The sequence below is a fragment of the Xenopus laevis genome, chromosome 2S (genome assembly GCF_017654675.1).
Source record: "Xenopus laevis strain J_2021 chromosome 2S, Xenopus_laevis_v10.1, whole genome shotgun sequence".
NCBI lineage: Eukaryota > Metazoa > Chordata > Amphibia > Anura > Pipidae > Xenopus > Xenopus laevis.
Window position 1 is genome coordinate 40,170,625 of NC_054374.1, and position 18,694 is coordinate 40,189,318.

General features: G+C 40.2%; 1 protein-coding gene across 5 annotated transcripts in view; it reads left to right on the forward strand.

Annotated features, from left to right (window-relative positions):
• The first annotated feature begins 4,181 nt into the window (after positions 1-4,181).
• Positions 4,182-18,694, forward strand: part of hip1.S (huntingtin interacting protein 1 S homeolog) — a 68,556-nt gene continuing 54,043 nt past the window's right edge. The window contains exons 1-2 of one of the 5 annotated variants that reach the window (XM_041583698.1): positions 4,182-4,319; positions 5,347-5,491. In XM_041583698.1, coding sequence (XP_041439632.1) covers positions 5,474-5,491 — 18 coding nt within the window. In that variant the 5' untranslated portion in view covers positions 4,182-4,319; positions 5,347-5,473. Of the gene's footprint in view, positions 4,320-4,342; positions 5,492-18,694 lie in introns of those variants that run through there. The other 4 variants (XR_005965778.1, XM_018249131.2, XM_041583699.1 and 1 more) reach the window with 4 other exon arrangements.

The window sequence follows — 18,694 nt, forward strand, 5'->3', positions numbered from 1 at the left end:
GCAGCTTTGTGCTCCACCTAGGATCTGTAGCAGGGAGTGTCCTTCTCCCTGACCACTCCACTGTGTGGGATCCGGACCACTTCAAGATACATCAGCCTGTGATTCCTTATTACTGCTTGACTACAATGCCTTATGGGAGTCACATTCCTCAGCTGTGTCATCCAACCTATTCTAGCATATGATGTTACATCTGCCTATACCTCATCTGATGTAAGTAAACCTGGGGTCATTGTTGTTGTAACAATAAACTATCACTCTTTTGTTTCACCATAAGAACCTCCTGGCGTCCAATCATTTTCTATTTCTGAGTTGTAGTTGCACTACACCCTTATCGGAATCTTCCACTCAGGGAAGGCCCTGACCTGAAGTCTTGAGTCGCAATGTAACCCATGCTTCTATCACTAGCTGGACATTAACTGCTTTTGGTCTGCTTAGCCCAAAGTAGCATTACACATTTTTCCCCAGACATGGAACATTCATTTTAGGATGGGCTCATGTGTAGGGCATTATAGGATCTCTATGGTCTTTATTCAGGTTCCTTGGACATTTGTAATAAAAAGTGGCCACTTCAAGCTCTAATAAAGACGTTCATAGGACCTATATGTACCCACCCTATTCAACTTGACCTAAGCGTATGAGGACTAACGAAGTTTTGCTAGGCAGAAGTGATCAATAGCGACATTTCGATTTGAAACGCTCGCACTGCCGAAGTAATGCTAGTGAAAAGTCGCCAGCATTTGGCGCCCAGGATGCAACTTTGCATTTTAGTGGATTAGCATAGTTTTTTGAAGTGTGGCGAAGCGTTCTCTGGCAACAATTTGCCCTTTAGTGAATTTGCCCCTAAGTGTCACTGTATGTAGAACTGCATGATCTTGAGTGGTCCTGATAGGTTTCCCCTATCTCCTGCCCTATTCTGCCTGTGTGCCATATTCTACCATACTCAGCTTACCTGTTTGTTCCATACCTGTGTGTGACATGCTCTGCTTACCTGTGTGTGCCATACTCAGTCTACCTGTGTGTGACATAATCTAATTAACTATTTGTTACTCTGTTTTCCTGTGTCATACTCTGCCTGCCTTATGCTACCTGCGTGTGCACTATACGCTGCCTGCCTGGGAATTGCTGTGCTATCCATGTGCTATCCCTGTGCCGCTCATGGCAGGAGCGGCCCTGGGTACAACTTCTGTTACTTCAGTAACAGAGAACTTCCTAGCAACTTATTCTCCTTTGGCGAATGGCCCATGTAAAGCACTTGCCCAATGGCAATTTTTCTGCTGCCACTACACTGACTTGACAAGTGCCTCTCTCAATCTCTTGCTCTCATCCCTGCGATTCCTGAGACCACCTCTTTCTGTCATCCCTGCGATGCATGAGACCACCACTTGGGAGGGAAGTGCCAATACCAATTAGAGTTCCCAAACCGTGGTAAACCTCCCCATTATCTTCTTTTGAGCCACTGCCAATCATTTTGCTGTGACAAACCTGTACCCCAAACTCCTATCCTTCACAGATCTATAACCTGCCTTACAGAGGGAGGGAGGAAGGGAGGGGGGTCCTTTCAGGTCAGCTGCACTTCCAAAATGGCCCCAGCTCTTTAGCTTGTGTGACCTTTCACTGCCCTCTCTTCTCAAACCATCCCATGTAACCCTTGGCAACTCCCGCCATCTCATTAACCAGTGGGCTGACTCCCCATTGTTGCCATGTCTCCTTCTGTTTATCCTTCCAGGAGGCCTGAACACCCTCATCTTCAACCCTAAAATTTTCCTGAACTTCGTACTATCCCTGAAAGTCCTGCCTAAATATGACCCACCAATATGGCACACTGGCAGCTCTTATGGCTTTGCATCCATTGCTATTGGTACTTTGAGGGAGCTGCCATACAACCAAACACCGTCTGTGCAAAATAAAAAGGGAAAATTACCCTGTTGCTTAAAACAAATCAACATGGGGGAACACAAGTATTAGCCTTCTTGTCACCATGGCCCTTGTTGGAGAGCCCTGCCAACAAGTATAATTGAGTCCTAGTGAAAGAACATTGCAACTGCAATCACAACAGCAGGTTTAACTTTCCTCAAACATATTTGTATTTATTTTAATCTTCCTTTCTTGCTATTTCTTTTTCTATTGGTTTCTTTTGATTGGCAGAACCCTAACTTCCTGCTTTGCCCTTGTGATGCCAGGGGATAGATAGGCGGCTAAAGGTATAATTTTATTGTTTTAGAAACACATATAACATAAAACAAAACACATGCCATTAGAGCAGTAAACTATCTGTTACAGAGTATTTATGCAATATACTTTGAAATTATATATTTCACTTCATAATTTGGTTGGTACATCAGTCAACTTGGACACAGGAGAAGTACCTGTTCAATGGGCACACATTTTAATGCAACATGTCAGGTGAATGTCAGATGAAGATGAAGAATCCTAAAGGATGATAAAGATTTTTATTGATGGGGGGGTAAGTGTCCTGGTGGGGGCTACTCTGATGTGTCACTGTGATGCCATGCTCTATCCCTATATCCCTAGTCTAAGGGTAGGACTACATGGATGTTTTCGGCGCAATCCGACACGATGCAACTAAACGCCTGTGTCGCATGCAACAGAAATAAGGTAAGTGAATGCATTGTCGGATGATGCTGCGCCTGCATCCAACAGTCGTGTCGCGTCGGATGCCCAATGCGACTTCATCCGACATTTCCATTACTTACCTTATTTCCGTCGCATGAGATTTGACGCCGGCGTTTTGTTGCAGCGCATCGGATCGCACCAAAGCATACATGTAGTCCTACCCTTATCTTCAAGGATTGCTGTGAATCTTCCTTCCCAATAAGACCAACAGGTTTACTCCTGTGGGAGGTGGATTGCCTATGTACAAGGGGTGGGGGGAGCATCAATGCTGACTGGCAATTTGTGGGTTTTTAAAATGCCAGAGGAGCTGCTGTAAGATGCCACAATGGCTGTTTAATGAGCCTCTGTGTAACTGAAAGTAACATATGTATTTTGAGTCCCAGTCCAGGGGGCAGATTTACTATAGGAAGAAGTGATTAATGCTGGCGACGATTCGCTAGCGTTACCACTTTCAGACACTTCGCCAATTTACTAACGGGCGCAGACATAACTTTGCTAGTGAAAGACGCTAGCGGTCATTTGCACTCTATCGCCAGACGAATTTTCGCTCTGGCAAATGGACGTTTCTCCACAAATTCACTAAGATGTGGATTTTACTGAACGTTACCTCTTTCGCCAGACTTGCCTTCGCCAGCTCAGACGAGGTGCATTGAAGGGCATAGATCTTCTGTTACTTGCATCATATTTTTAGTGGAAAAAATTTCTAAGTCCCAAAAAACGCTGGCGTCTTTTCCTTTTTTCAGAGTGATAGACCGCAAAGTCCTTGAAAATAACCGGGTTCCCCCATACAGTTTCTAACATATGGAACATTAACTATACAGTGGGCTGATGTGTAGGGCATTATAACAACTCTATTTTCTTTATTAAGGTTCCCTGGACTTGTGTAATGTAATGTATTTGCTGCAACATTTACGTCCATTTCCCGCCGTATGCAAATTAACCTGAGCGAAGACCTCTAACGAAGTTGCGCTAGGCATAATTGAACGCTTTGACTGCCGAAGTAACGCTGTTGAAAATTTGCCAGCTTTCAGCGCCCTGGACGCAACTTCGAAACCGTCGCTGGCGAATTTTTGCCACTAAGCAAATTTACCCCAAGGCCTGATCAGGGAACACATTAGTGGAAATATGGTTACTGTTCCCTGCTTTTCTCCCTGAGATAGTAACATTTACCTTTTTTATACCATAACTGCCAATCATTGTACGAAAATCTATATTTATGCTCAACTTTGATCTCCCTCCTCCTACTTTAACTTATGTTCATATTTTGTTGTAAAGTTTTCAATAAAAAAACATAAAAACAAATGGCTAAATAGTGCCAGCTGTCCACTACATATTCCCGCGCCTGTGAACATACTGCTTATGGAGCATCCTCCAGCCAATCAGAGTGCGCTTGGGTACAGCACAGAGGCTGAACCTATTGAAGAGCTACTGATGCCTCAGCAGTGTAAATGGAGAAGGCGGAACAGACAGTAACAGGCACCAGAGGATGGGGGGGGGGCGGTACAGAAAGCTGCAGGAGCTCACTCAGGGAAAATACAGTGATTGATGGAGAAAGGGGAGGGGTGGAAAGCTGCAGAAGTTAGGGACTGAGGGCAAATTTACACACTTGCTTGAATAGTAGAGAAATTCCAGCCACTTTCATGTCTTTGAAAAGAAGGAAAAATCTGGATTTTCGCAAACATCTGGTAACCCTAACTGTACTCTGCCCTTTCTCTGCTTCTCCATCCCTGCCCTGTTTGTTGTGCAAGTAGTGTGTTATTGCATGCTAGCTAGTGTGCATAGCTCTCTCTCTCTCTCTAGTAGAGTCTGCTTGTAGCCAGTAATGCTCTGAGTGTGTCTGTCCTGCATTGGTCCCTGTAGCCTAAACACACACTGTCTCCTCCCTCTCCCTGGCTTATCTGGGTGAGGGCTGCTCTCTGTGCCATCTGTCTGTGTCTTGTTGCTGGAATGCTTTTGTGTGGCTGGCCCTGGGCTCTGTGTCCGCACCAATCTGTGCCCACCCCCACTCAACATCACTGCCTTCCAGCCTGCCCATTGCACTGGCATTCTATGGATTTGGGATAAACACAGCCAGTGAGTACCCTGTGGTCTCTGGAAATCTGTTAACATGTTGTCTGTCTACCCCTGTCACTTCTTAATTCTTCTTTTGCATGTGTGCCTAAATCTGCCTGCCCAGGTCTGTCTGTCCAGCTTTCCTGCCCACTTCTGTCTGTCCCAACTAGCCTTCCCTGGTCTGTCTGTCCAACCTACCTGCCCACTTCTGTCTGTCCCAACTCCCAACTAGCCTTCCCTGGTCTGTCTGTCCAGCCTGCCTCCCGTCTTCTGTGTATCGATGACAGCCAGCCCTTGTCTGTGTCCAAGCTACCTCCTGCCAACTTCTGCCTGTGCCAACTAACCTGTCTAGGTCTGTCTGTCCATTCTGGCTACATTTTTGTATGTCCTAACCTACCCATTCTTCTGTTTTCCAAACCTGCCCATCCTAATATGCTGTTCTATACCTGCTCATTCTACTTTGTGTGTCTTCTTTTTGCCGAGCCTGCCTGTTCAGGTTTGTTTTTGTTGCCTACATGCCAAAGACTATCTCTCCAGACTGTCTCCAAGTCAGTCCTATCAATTTATAACTGTCCTTAGACTTTAGCCACTGCTACAGTTGTTCTTAATTCAAGGTGTTCCTCTTCTTTGTATTTTTTATGTCCATTGTGTGGGGTACAGGGTCACCATGTTGCTTCAATCACCTTGTTAACCAATCAGTAATATTTTGGGCACTCAAGTCTGCATCAACAGGAGATTCTTTGCCTAAGGGGTTTCTTACCAACTTCCAAGGAAATTTTCAGAAATCATGGATGCTGGGAAAATGGTGAGTGTGACCAAAAACAAACCCTGTGATTCCTCTTAACATACACCCTTTTAGACTCGCAAAGCTAGTGGGCCACCATTAGCATTAGAACTAATTATAATTGGATCCATTTTATAACCTCAGTAAATGGACCTGGGTGAGTCTTTAAAATAAGTTTGTTAAATGTAAATTTGAGCAATGCTTGCCACTAGGAAAGATGAATTAGACATGTTTATCCTACTACTGCCAAAGAGCTTCACAATGATATGAACCTCACTGATCATCTGATATATATGTATTTAAAAAAAATTATAAATATATATATTGTTGCCTGATCAGCCACAGGGGACCTTGCAAAATGTAGCAAGAAGTCATTTAGAATATAAATTAGCTTTCCTGTCTGTGGCTCTACTTTAAAGGGGACCCGTCACCCAAACAAAATTATCCAAATCCTATTTTATCATGTTAGTCAAGCAAAATTAACTTTAATTACACTGTATAAATTATTTGAATCTTGTTTCCATCAGTCTGGGAACTCATTTTGTGGACACTGTTATTAAGGCAAGCCTTGTATCATCTCAGAATCTTGTTTGTGCACCAGAATGGGGGACCTGAAGTCCATCCCCATGCCCTGGTTACACAATTAAATCGTTAAGAGAGCTGGGGGAATGTAGGGAGAGCGGTGACATCTAGGAAGTGCTGAATGGAAAGTGAAAGTAATTGCTTGCCCCGCCTCTATGCCTAGGCATTGAGGCGGGGTAGGCAATACTTGATTGACAGCTGATATTTTTAAATGAGTTTACAACAGCTATGAATGCTTTAATAAAAAAATTAAATTGGATTTCATATTTAATTTAAGAAGGACTTTTATTATACAGATTTTTATGTCTGGGTGACGGGTCCACTTTAAAGGTAAATGTTCGAAGAAGAGATGAGAAATGGAAATATCCTTTTGCATGTCTTGTTTACATTCCTTTCAGTGAAGCATGTTTTGTTTCAGTAGTATCTGTGCAATTTGAGGCATGTACTGTAGACATCTAATGCTTTTTGCCCACTAGATAAGATGTGTTTTTATATATATATATATATATATATATATATATATATATATATATACACATATACTATACACACATATACACACTAAATCTACTGTGGGTGTTCTATTATAAAACATATTGCCATTTTGTATTGGCTTAAGGGTAAATTATTCATTTGGTTGCAAAACAGTTGCAAACTAAAACAGCCTTTGCGTAGAGGCAGTAAAAGTGAACCTATATTAAAGGTGACACAGTGGAGACAGTATTATTATCCTGGCAGCTCTTTCCTGTAGTCTAGAGATTGTACTGGAATTATACAGAGACACATGTGTACATATTTAAAGTTGTGGTTCTCTAGAAGGCATTGGAGTACTACTACCGCTTATGAGCAGGGCCCTCTACCTTCTTGTGTGTTGCTCTTTGTATATGATTTGTGTTTTTAATGTGTACACCATTTTGTTGTATAGTGATGCAGAATATGTTGGCCCTTTATAAATACATGATAGGTTGCATTGTGTCCCTAGTCTAATTTAGTGGTGGCCTGAATTTAGGACCCAGCCATTCTGTCACAGCAGACAGGATTACTGTGTGTACTAGAGAGAAGCTTCAAGGGGTGCATTACTCCCCTAGAAACAAGGAATCGTGACTTTTTATTTTTCTGACTTCTGGTTATTTTTCATTCTTGCGGTATTTGTCAAGTTGGATAATTTTACTCATCATATGTCAAAAATGATACAGCAAATTCAGACACATACAGTGATATCCTCAAGGGTATTTGCTTGGTTATTTGCTCTGCTGTGGCAAGGGATAATATGAATGATGCATCAACTCTGCATGGTGCAGAAGAATATGCTGGCGATTTATAACTGAATAATTATATAGTGAATAAAGTACCCCCTCTTGTAAAATATAAGGATATTATAAGTTACCGAGGAGTTTCATGACCATATAAAAATACGAGGCTGAATGCCGAGTGTTTTTATACAGGTCATGAAACTCCGAGGTTTTTACAACTGGGGGTACTTTATTTATTATAATACAAAAGTTTCAGTGAGTCATGTGACAGAAATGACATCAGAACTCACCATTTATAACTGATGACATCAGAACTCACCGTTTATAAGGATTTAAGATATTCATAGCTGTTGTGCATTATAACGAAATAAATTCATCCTAGAAATTGGCTAAAGCATCAAGACAAAAAATTGCAATGCATGTTTGGTATCTAAAGTTGTGCATCATTTTCTACATCCAAAATTATTGGATCCATTATCCAGAATGCTCGGGACCTGGGGTATTCTGGATAAGGGATCTTTGGATCTAAGTACAAGGTACTGTTATATTATTACAGAGAAATTGGGAATCATTTTTAAAAATTGGGATTATTTATATAAAATGTAGTCTATGGGAGACAGCCATCCTGTAATTCTGAGCTTTCTGGATAACGGGTTTCCAGATAACGGATCCCATACCTGTATAGGTATAGGAAACCCATATATAATTCCCGTAGAGTCCTTTTAAGCAAATAATTGTAATTTTTTACAAGTTATTTTATTATTTTATCTTCCTCTATAATAAAACAATACAATCCTAACTAGTATGAATCCATATTGGTAGCACAAGTCTTATTTGTTTAATTTAATGTTTTTTTTAATTAGACTTATGGTATAGATCTATAGATATAGATCCATTATCCAGAAAACCCTAGGTCACACACCTGGATATTGTACCTTAATTAGTGTGCACTTGAAGTAGGTTACTGAACTTTTAGGGCAGAGACACACGCTCAGATTTGGGGAGATCTAGTCGCACAGCGATAAATCGTCTCTTCTTTGGGGCGATTAATATTTCCCCAAACTGCCTCCCGCCAGCGGGATGGCACTCGGAGCGCTTTGTTTTCCGAAGTCATCTGAAGTTTCCTCGTGAAGCGTCTTTGGAAAATGAAGTGGATCGATTGCCATCCCGTCGGTGATTTACATTGTAGCTGGCAGAAGGCAGTTCAGGGTTATTAGTCGCTGGGTGACTAATGTCCACGAATCTGAGCTTGTGTCTCTGCCCTAACAGGGATGGGGCTATTGTTTACATGCAGGGCTGGAAATAGGGGTAGACAAAAGAGATATGTGCCTAAGGCACAATAATGAAGGGGCACTTGACATGTGCCTCTTCTGCCTGCCTACCCAATGTTCTGACCATTGTCTTCTTGTCACTGCTCCCTCCTGTGACTCCCCACCCATGGGTAACAGGGGAATAGGGTTTGGGTGGGAATTTAATGTGAAGGCTGGTGGGACAGAAGATGTGACAAGCAGTGAGTCCTGCCTTTGGCACAGACAGCCCAAGGCCCAGCACTGTTTATGTGAGGGACATAGATGGGGTGTATATTGTTTACATGGGGGACATAGGTTGGGGTGCATATTGTTTACGCGGGAGACATAGGTTGGGGTGCATGTTTATGTGGGGGACAAAGGCTGGGGTACATACTGTTTATGTAAGAACATCGGTTGGGGGTGCACACTGTTTATATGTGAGGACATAGGTTGGGATGCATACTGTTTATGTGAGGACATAGGTTGGGGTGCATAATGTTTACGTGGGGGACATAGGTTGGGGTACAGGCTGTTTATGTAGGGGACATAGTTTGGGGTGCATACTGTGTCCTCCCATGTAAACAACATACACCCAAACTATGTCACCAGCTGACCAAGGAAGAACTCAATACTTGTCACCTCTCCTGCTCCACCTCCCTCGACATAGTAGAACCCCGATTTTATGGTTTCCTGGAATTCATGCAGTTTTTCTTGTGGTCCTCCCCGATTTTATGTACCTGGATTTTACGGTTTCCTGGAATTCATGCAGTTTTTCTTGTGGTCCTATACAATCAGGTTGTGTTTTCCCTTGATTTTATGTTTTCTCTGAATTTACTCCACCTTGGGGAAACATAAAATAGGGGTTCTATTGTATTAAAATCTCTTCTTGATGAAAAATCCCTGATTACTTGCAGTAACAAATTTTGCCAGTTTTGTCTTACTGAAAAACATTTTCATTGGCTGCAGAAATACAGTAAAATATTCACCAGAAATGAAAGAACTGTTTTAATATACCAATTAAAGTACCTTTTCATTGAGATTTGTTTGTTATTGATATTATTGATTTGCTTTTGCTTATTATTCTTTCCTTCCCCCTTGTAAATAACATGCTAGCCACATGTATTGCAGTACTAATGTAAAATAGAGTGCCTGTGTCTTCCACACAGAGATTCATGGATTGGCCTTGTAGGACTGTTATATTTGATTAATGCAATGAGGCTACAAATAACATTAATTATTATGACGTATGTTTCACTGAGAAAAATCCTCAGCAAATAAGGAACAATCCCAATCTTTAATGACAGTGCTCTAATTTGCCTTGATGGATCACAAGGATCAGTGAGGTATTTAAAAAACTTTTTTTGCGTTGTAATTGCAGGCTAAATAAAAAATAAACATTATTCAGAATTACATGAGTATAAAGATATGTAAACCATTATGTCTGCCTCTCTCATAAAAAAGAACTCTAAAAGTAACAGTAATAGCTACAAATCAAAGTGTTTTATATGTAATTTAATATACTACTATATAATGTACTGTTACCCTTCATTGGTTATATTGTATGCAATTAAATTTACTGTCTCTGTTTAGCCATAGGGGCAGCCATCCAAGTTTAAGGGCAATGACACATGGAGAGATTCGTAGCCGGCTTATCATGGGAAAACGCCTGCTCTCGCATTTTTCCAAGATTAAGCCAAATTGCCACAAGTAATGAAATTTACTTACAGCGATTATTGCTGTATTCAACAGCAAGGCATTTTCAGTGAGATTTTTCGCCGTGGTACAGTTTTTTTAACACAGGCAATAGACCTTCCTGTGTGTCATGGCCTTAATAGGGCAGAAAGGTTCATGGATACAAAGCAGATAACAAATAAGATGCACAACATGCAGTGGGCTTGGTTCTTACACAGGAAGGCACTGTAAACAGGAGCCCAAAGCTATTTGTCTGCAGAATACAAAATGAAAACCCTTTTTCAAAGGAGAAGGAAAGCTACCGAAACAGTTTATTGCCAATAGATTAGCCACAATAGTGCAAGCTATAACACTATATTTATTCTGCAGAATGCTTTACCATACCTGAGTAAACAGCTCTAGACGTTCTTTCTGTTTGTTTAGGATAGCAGCTGCCATATTAGCTTGTTGTGACATTACGTCCTGCCTGAATGTCTCTCTGCTCACTCATAGCTCTGGGCTCAGATTACAGCAGGTAGGGGAGGAGGAAGATGGGAAAGGGAGGGGGAGAGGACTCAGAGCAGCATTACTTTGAGGGTTTACTGGTGTATTTAAATAGACCTTTCCTTTTCCTTTAAAGGCAAGAGGACATTTGTTTGCCAAGAAATTGTTCATTTGTTGCCACTTATTTTAATGGAAAGTCTTAGCTTTTAGATGTTACAGGATCTTTAAATTGTGCTTTTTTAAAACAAACAAACAAACAACCCCACACCTCCATGTCTGCTCAGTGTTCTGTGCGGTGTGGCAAACTGTCCTCTACACTGGGCTGTTGGGTTGTCCATTGCTTTGGTAGGAGTGAGTCATATTTTTTTTAAACATAATAGAGTCTCCATCTTGTTAGACTAATGGCTCACAGGGAAATATGTCTCCTGCTCTGAAATTTGTGCTTCTGTAAGCATCAAATCTCCATAAAATGCTTTCCCACTGACAATAAAGTAAATCACTGGTGGGGAAACATTTCCCGGTCGCTCAAAGTTTTCATTGAAGGAAAGACACGCATATTGTACATTCTTCGTTTGGCTTTACGGGATGGGAGGTGAAAAAATGTGCAACATTTAAAATAAACAACTGCACTGCTTATTTATGTACTGTCCTGGAAATAAGGATTAAAATCATTGCCTAATATAGAAAATTATGCATGTTGTTAACTGTATTCCCACCTTTACATGAAGATATGTTATGGAGCTCTTATACTAATTACTATGTGAATTAACTGTGGTTTTAGCATCTATTCCTTTGCAGCAACATAGGTTGCTGGGTAGACTGTCTAGTAGTGTGACTTCCTTCCATTAATAGAATATGTAGATGAAAGCTGTTAAATGGTGCTATGGCTTGGGAAATTGTATGTTACATCTGTCCTTCTCTTAGCCATATACAACAGCTGCAGGGATATGATATAAATCTTTTAGTATCACCTTACCTATTTCTATGGACTCCTGTTATGACTGCATAGCACAAAGATTTATGCCTGTCTGTGTATGCTGCTTTTCCCTGAGCAAGATGTCATGGCATGCCCCTTTCCTGCATGTTATTTTATATACAGGGCTACATTGTGCCTTGCCATTCCTGCATGATGTGGTATTTGGCTACACTTAGATTCCAGATTGCAATGATTTGCAACTTTCTGCCGTAACATGAATGCAAACCTGGATTTGGTTATGGTGTGCATATGCTTTGTTGCCTCCCAGTGCAGAGCAAACATATGAGAGAACACACTCCTTGGCATATTGGAGGATCACAAATACAAAGAAACCCCACAATTCTTTTTGTTGGATATGCCAGTGTTTTAGCTCTGTTTACAAGCCCATAGTTAAACTTACTGTACACACAGGAATACGATTGACAGGATGGCTTTGTCTGATATCAAGAAGGTGCCACTAGTCTTAGTTTTTGAAAAAGGGAACAATGTGGAAGCAAAGCAGAGACTGAGGCAGGACTGATATATAATAAAGCTGGTAGGTAGGCAGGAAAATAAAGCAAATATGGCATAGGCAGGTTAAAGCAAACTAAAGTCTGCAATGAAACTCACAAGGCAACAAAGGTAAGAGTCAGTACCAAGGTAAAGAAGATATTGCTTCACTGGACTGGGATTCAAAATAAGCCCTGGCATTTTAAATACACAGAGGCCCAAACAGACCCCCTCTTTAGCATCCTAATCCTGTCTATGTCAACCTACAGCAACCCCAATATGGGACTTCTCAGAAAGACTGATGTCTCGTCGAATATCAAGGACCACATTTATGGATTTGATCCACTCCTCATCCAGTGGGTTTCTGTGGGCTTACATTATACAAGTATATTGGTCAACCATTTTAAAAAAAATTAAATGGACATTGTGATGGCCAATAAGTTAACTGAGTAAAAATTGTACCCACTGATACTACTAGTCTAATTGGTGACTTTTTCTGAAATTACCTATTGTCCTAATCAATTAAAACTATGCTACTGTCTCATACTACATCATATGGCATTGCTGATCTCCTTTGCCTAGTAATTAGGCTGGCTCCTGAAACTCTGTTTGTTTAATATTAATGGTAACCATGGCCATCTATTGTTCTGCCAATTCATGACGTTGACCAGCTCTGTACTGGTAAATACAACTACAGTTACCAAAATGTTCATCCTTTTGAGGTTGTTTTCTTCATATAAAAAATCTCTTGTATATCATATGTCTGAAAGAAAAGCACACACTAATCTTTGCAGGTATAGGATCTGATATTCAAGATAAGCAGATATACTGGTAAAATACTGCCCTTAGATCACTTTTCCAGTATCACAACACCTTGCTTCCATCCAAAAGCCAAGCAATGTAGGTGTGGATACAAACAAGCGTAGGCGAATCTGCTGCAAACGGTGCCTTTATTCACGAACACGACATGTTTCGAGCTCTTGCTCTTTATCAAGTGTATATTCAGAAACCCATTATCTAGAAAACTCTGAATTACACAAAGGTCATCTCCCATAGAGTCCATTTTAATCAAATAATATACATTTTTAAAAATAATTTCCTTTTTCTCTGTAACAATTAGGGATGCACCGAATCCACTATTTTGAATTTGGCCGAACCCCCTGAATCCTTTGTGAAAAATTCAGCCGAATACCAAACGGAATCCGGACCCTAATTTGCATATGCAAATCAGTGAGGGGGAGGGGAAAAGAAAGCCGTCTGGCTAAAAAATGTTTTACTTCCTTGTTTTGTGACGAAAAGTCACATGATTTTAAGGATTCGGTTCGACCAGGCACAAGGATTTGGCCGAATCCGAAGAATATAGCAGAAGAAGAGTGCAGCATTACCTGGGGTTCCCAGGGGAAAGTAAATTAATTCTTTTATTTAGAGGCATATTTCATAATTCAGTCATGTTTCCAACACTAATGTATGTTCCCCAACCCTTTGTGTAAATGGACACAGCAGTGAAACTAGGAAATGATTAATATAGCTGGAGAAAGCATAATGTGACCAGACACAGAACTGAGTAATGTAGTTGAGCAAAAAAAAGCCAAGCAGCTGGACACGGCAGTGTGATTGGGTGATGAGTAATGTTGCCTGGAAAAAAGTGACTACATACAAAGCCATTTAGGTCGATGTTGAGTAATGGTGTTGGACATCAAAGTAGACATAAAGCAATGTAGTTGGCTGCTGAGAATTACAGTATAGCTGGGCAAACAGTGTGAGTGAGTACACATCACTGTAAATACAAAAAGAAATGTAAGGAGTAAAAAGCAGGTGAGCTTAGTTATATACAAATGTGTCTTTGTTTTGGAGCATAGACATCATCCTGTTGAATACATTGCTTCTTGCTTTTGACAGTGCTCTATTCATGAGTGGAGGGAAGGGGAGGCTTGTTGGCATCCACACTCCCATCTCCTAACCATCACCTTACCGGAGAGTCATTTATATGCACAAGTTAGGAAGCAGCGAAGGACATGGGCCACAATTGCACCTTATCCTAAAGTACATGTAGTAAGGAGAGGGATGGCCTGCTCCCTCTGACTCTATTTTTATCCTCTTACAACCTGTAGTGCATTTGCTCTTCTACCCAGGGGATATAGTCTGCCCCACAGTGAAATAAACTTTAGCCATAAATATAGTTTTTGACATTAATGACAGCAAGGTCATGTCAGCATGAAAATCACAAAATAACCTAATGCATGTGCCCACTGTTTAAATAACTTTTACATTTAATTAAAAATGAAAGTTGCTATGTTAGACTGCTATTAATTACCCCTAAGCTTAAAGGAGTTTTTTGTTTAAAAAATTTCCTAAAGAAAGGAACTGCCAGAGAAGTTGAGTCGCACAATCCAATACTGTATTTGTAAATATGAATAAATTATGTGAAAGAAAGGGAAAACCAAAAACAGAAAAATTAATCAATTCAATTAATGTGTGAAATCCATTGTGACTCAAATACATTTCATGTAGAGAATAATCCAGAAGCACACCAGAATCTTGCTCGATGAAATAGGTGCTTTATTTGTGTAACTGAAAAAAAGAGGGCAACATTTTCGGGCCCTTCTGGACCCTTTCTGGCTTGACAAAGTGTCCAGAACGGCCCGAAATGTTGCCCTCTTTTTTTTTTGGATACACATGGCTAAATGTGAATCGATCTGGTATTAAATTACCAGACCTTCAAACCCTCTATAAATATATCACCTTTAGTATGAGGTTATTGTGTGACAAAAACAGTATTGTGAGTATTGTGAGTATGGGTAATAAATAATGGATGCAATAAATTGACAATTCCTTTTGTCAATAATGCGAATCAGTAACTATGAACAAAGTTTAGTGTGCCAATAAGTGGTCCCTACCACTATGTCCTCTCAGAGGCACCTTCAAGTTGCCTAATCCCAATCACTTGTAACTTTTGGCACCACCAAACAATTTTGTAAAACAGCTCACTGCTTGTTAGCAGGTCTGTATTGCATTCTTCCTACAGTGCATCTAATGAGCTAACACAACTCCTGTTCAATCCCGAATTATTGTTTCCAAAAAACAGCATCCCTTCAACCTGTTCCTCTACCCGTCTCCTCAGTTTGCAAATGAGAATTACGCTTGTATAGAGCCATGCGCCTAGACAGACAGATTGCTGCAATTGACATAGTAAAGACTTGATTATTTCAGAAACAGTACAGGTATCAGAAACAGTTTAAAGTATAATTCTTACTGTATATGATTTAGGGATGCACCAAATCCACTATTTTAGGATTTGGCCGAATACCGAACCAAATCTGAATTTGCATATGCAAATTAGGGACACAAGGGATGAAAGAAAACTGTGTGCACAGAAAATTTTTCTACATACTTGTTGTGTGATGAAAAATCACACAACAAAAGCCTGAAAAAGGCAGAATCCTGGATTCAGTGCATCCGTAATATGTGTGTTGTTTTTTGCTACATGCTTTTTATAAAGTAGGTGTACACTAAACTTGTCATTCTGGTACTGTGGATTATAATGTTGCCGTGCAAATGCAACTCACAGAATTCTACAGGTATTTAAATAGGAGGATTTGATGAAATGTGAGATTTGGGGTAGTTACAGTATATAATAAAAGGCACTAAGTTTGCCCATGGGCAGTAACCCATAGCAACCAATCAGCAGGTAGCATTTACTGGTCACCTGTTTAAAATCTTATTGGTTGCTATGGGTTACTGCTTCAGGGCAAACTTAGTGCCTTTTATTACATTTGGGGGTTTATGTTCTAAAAACTCCATTGTACAGTTGTTGAAAAATAGAAATAAACCAAGAGTAAGCTTTGCAGATATCTGAAAGATCCTATCTTAAATTTTGAACCCTCCATCTGTTTTACAGCTGGATTTTTACGAGTGTGGCAGTTTACCCATAGTCCCTAGCTTTTGCAGGGTCTTTGCAATGCCACTAAAAATGAGACCCAGAATTCTGGAGACTCAAGATATAAATAAAAGTTTTGCTTTAAAAGTAGTTTTTCAGTTTAACTGTTTAGTATGGGTTTTCTTTTAATTCTAGTAATCTGCCATAGTTTCATAATTGTTCTGCTTGATATTCAGTTGTCTAGTAAAAACCCACTGGAAAACAGTGCAAAGTCAATCTTAGTCTCAGTAATGAGATTATGGCAGAATAATCTAATTGCTGGAATGAGTGAACTGTGTCTGTAACTATCGGATTTATCTAGTGTTGTTAGAAATTCAGCTCTGTGTGTCCTGATTCCCTATGAAGCTTCTCTTGGTATAGTAAAAGGGTTTTTGCAGTGTGATGATCCCAGTGATAATGACCTCTTTAACAGCAGTGCCCAGCTATTATTTGTCTCCGAGGCTTAGTCCTGTAAAATAACTCAAGATGGTTTTCTTTATAATAAGCATCCAGCATGTGTACCTCTAGCCATATCCGTATTAATAATTCATACGCCTTTTTTCTCTGTGGGAATTGTTTAAGTAGTATGGTTTGATGGGAATTACTTTGTATTAGACCACATTGTGCCAACAACCTGAAAATGTGCAGGCCATTGGAAAAAAGTAAGGCAAATTTGTGACATTGAAGTAGTAAATATTATATGTACAGGTAAGGGGATTTGTTTTCTGGAAACCTGTTATCCAGAAAGTTCTGAATTACGGAAAGGTCATCTCCCATAGACTCCATTATCATAAAATAATCAAAATTTTTAAAAATGATTTCCTTTTTCTCTGTAATAACAAAACAGAAGCTTGTACTTGATCCAAACTAAGATATAATTAATTCTCATTGGAAGCAAAACAAGCCTATTGGGTTTTATTTAATGTTTACATGATTTCTAGTATTCTTAATGTGTGAAGATCCAAATTACAGAAAGATCTGTTATACAGAAAACCCCAGGTCCTGAGCATTCTGGTTAATAGGTTCTATACCTGTACTACTATTAAATAGAGCATATTACTTTTATGCAATAAAGACAGAACAGGTCTCAAGGAGTGTAGGAGGAGGTTCAGGTGCACTGCCCTGAACCTTCAGCTGAGGGAATGGATTCAAACTGTATTAGTAGTATGAGCAGGCACTCAAGGACCAATCCTCCACACAGACACGTAAAAGAAAGTAGTCTTTAATTGGTATGATGCCAAAAAATACCACTTGTTATTTGTCAATATAACAGGAGATGTTGCAGTTTTCTTCCCCAGAAATGGCACACACACCAGCATCTCACTAAAATACACATACAGATACATTTTTGGATGATACATGCAACATACTTCTGTGGTGCAGCAAAGTGATGTGTGGCATAAACCGTATTGGCATATTGGGACCCGGATTTGTTCAGACTGCAGACTGAGACATCCCATAAAGCAGGGGTCAGCAACCTTTACTATCAAAGGAGCCATTTTGCCCCCAATTCCACTAATGAAAAATAGTCTGGAGCTGCAAAACTTAACACAGCTTATAAACTTTTAAAAGTTTTAACCTTTTTTTAATTTTAACTGTTACAACAGAATACAACAAACAGAAGTGCAGTGTGTATGTTTGTGTAGGCCTGCTTTGAAATAAATTAAACACTGAATAGCCCTGTTAAATGCTAGTGTTCTCATCTGTTTAATTAAAGATTTTGGGGCAGATGCTATCTGTGTAATAAGAGCTGTGCAAAGGTACACTTCAATTATAATACATAAATTAGAAATATGCACAGCTTTTTTTATTATTTATTTAGGCATTTTAACCACAGCAAAATTGCATGTTAACACAGTGCAGTGTCTCCCCCCCCCCCCCCGGTCTGCCTACCTTGTGTTAGCCACACCCTCCTTGCGCGTTTCGAGCTATTGGGCGCTTCATCAGAGGAGTCTCCTCTGCAATTTTGCTGTGGTTAATATGCACAAATAAGTGTTTTAAGTGAGAAGCTGTGCATATTTCTAATGTATGTTCTCATCTGTTTAATGTGACTTCTGTTTCTGAAGCTCCATGCTGATCTTCCCTCTCTTGTCTTGAGTGTGTGACCACTTTAAGGACCATGATGAATCATCTTGCTGTGGCTTGGTCTTGCCTGTCACTCCTGGGACGTCTATACAGCCCTCGCTCCTGCTGGCGGCTTCCAGAGTGTGCGACCGTGGTAAGCTAACCGTTGTCTTACCACAGTCGCACACTCAAGAAGCCGTCAGCAAGTGCGAAGGCTGTATAGACGACGTGACAGTCAAAGCCGCAAGACAGAGCCGCAGCAAGCAGGATGAAGAGCCGCATGAGGCTCCGGAGCCGCGGGTTGCCTACCCATGCCATAAAGCAATGAAGATTTGTCTATGCCATCTGCAACCCTTGTATAATTTTTGCCATTTAGATGTGGGTAACCACCCCTTACTTTTTGTGAGAGTTGATACTTGTATACAAAGTGACATTTGTAAGCAGCATTTTTTTTTTGGTTAAAGGCATAATTTAAATATC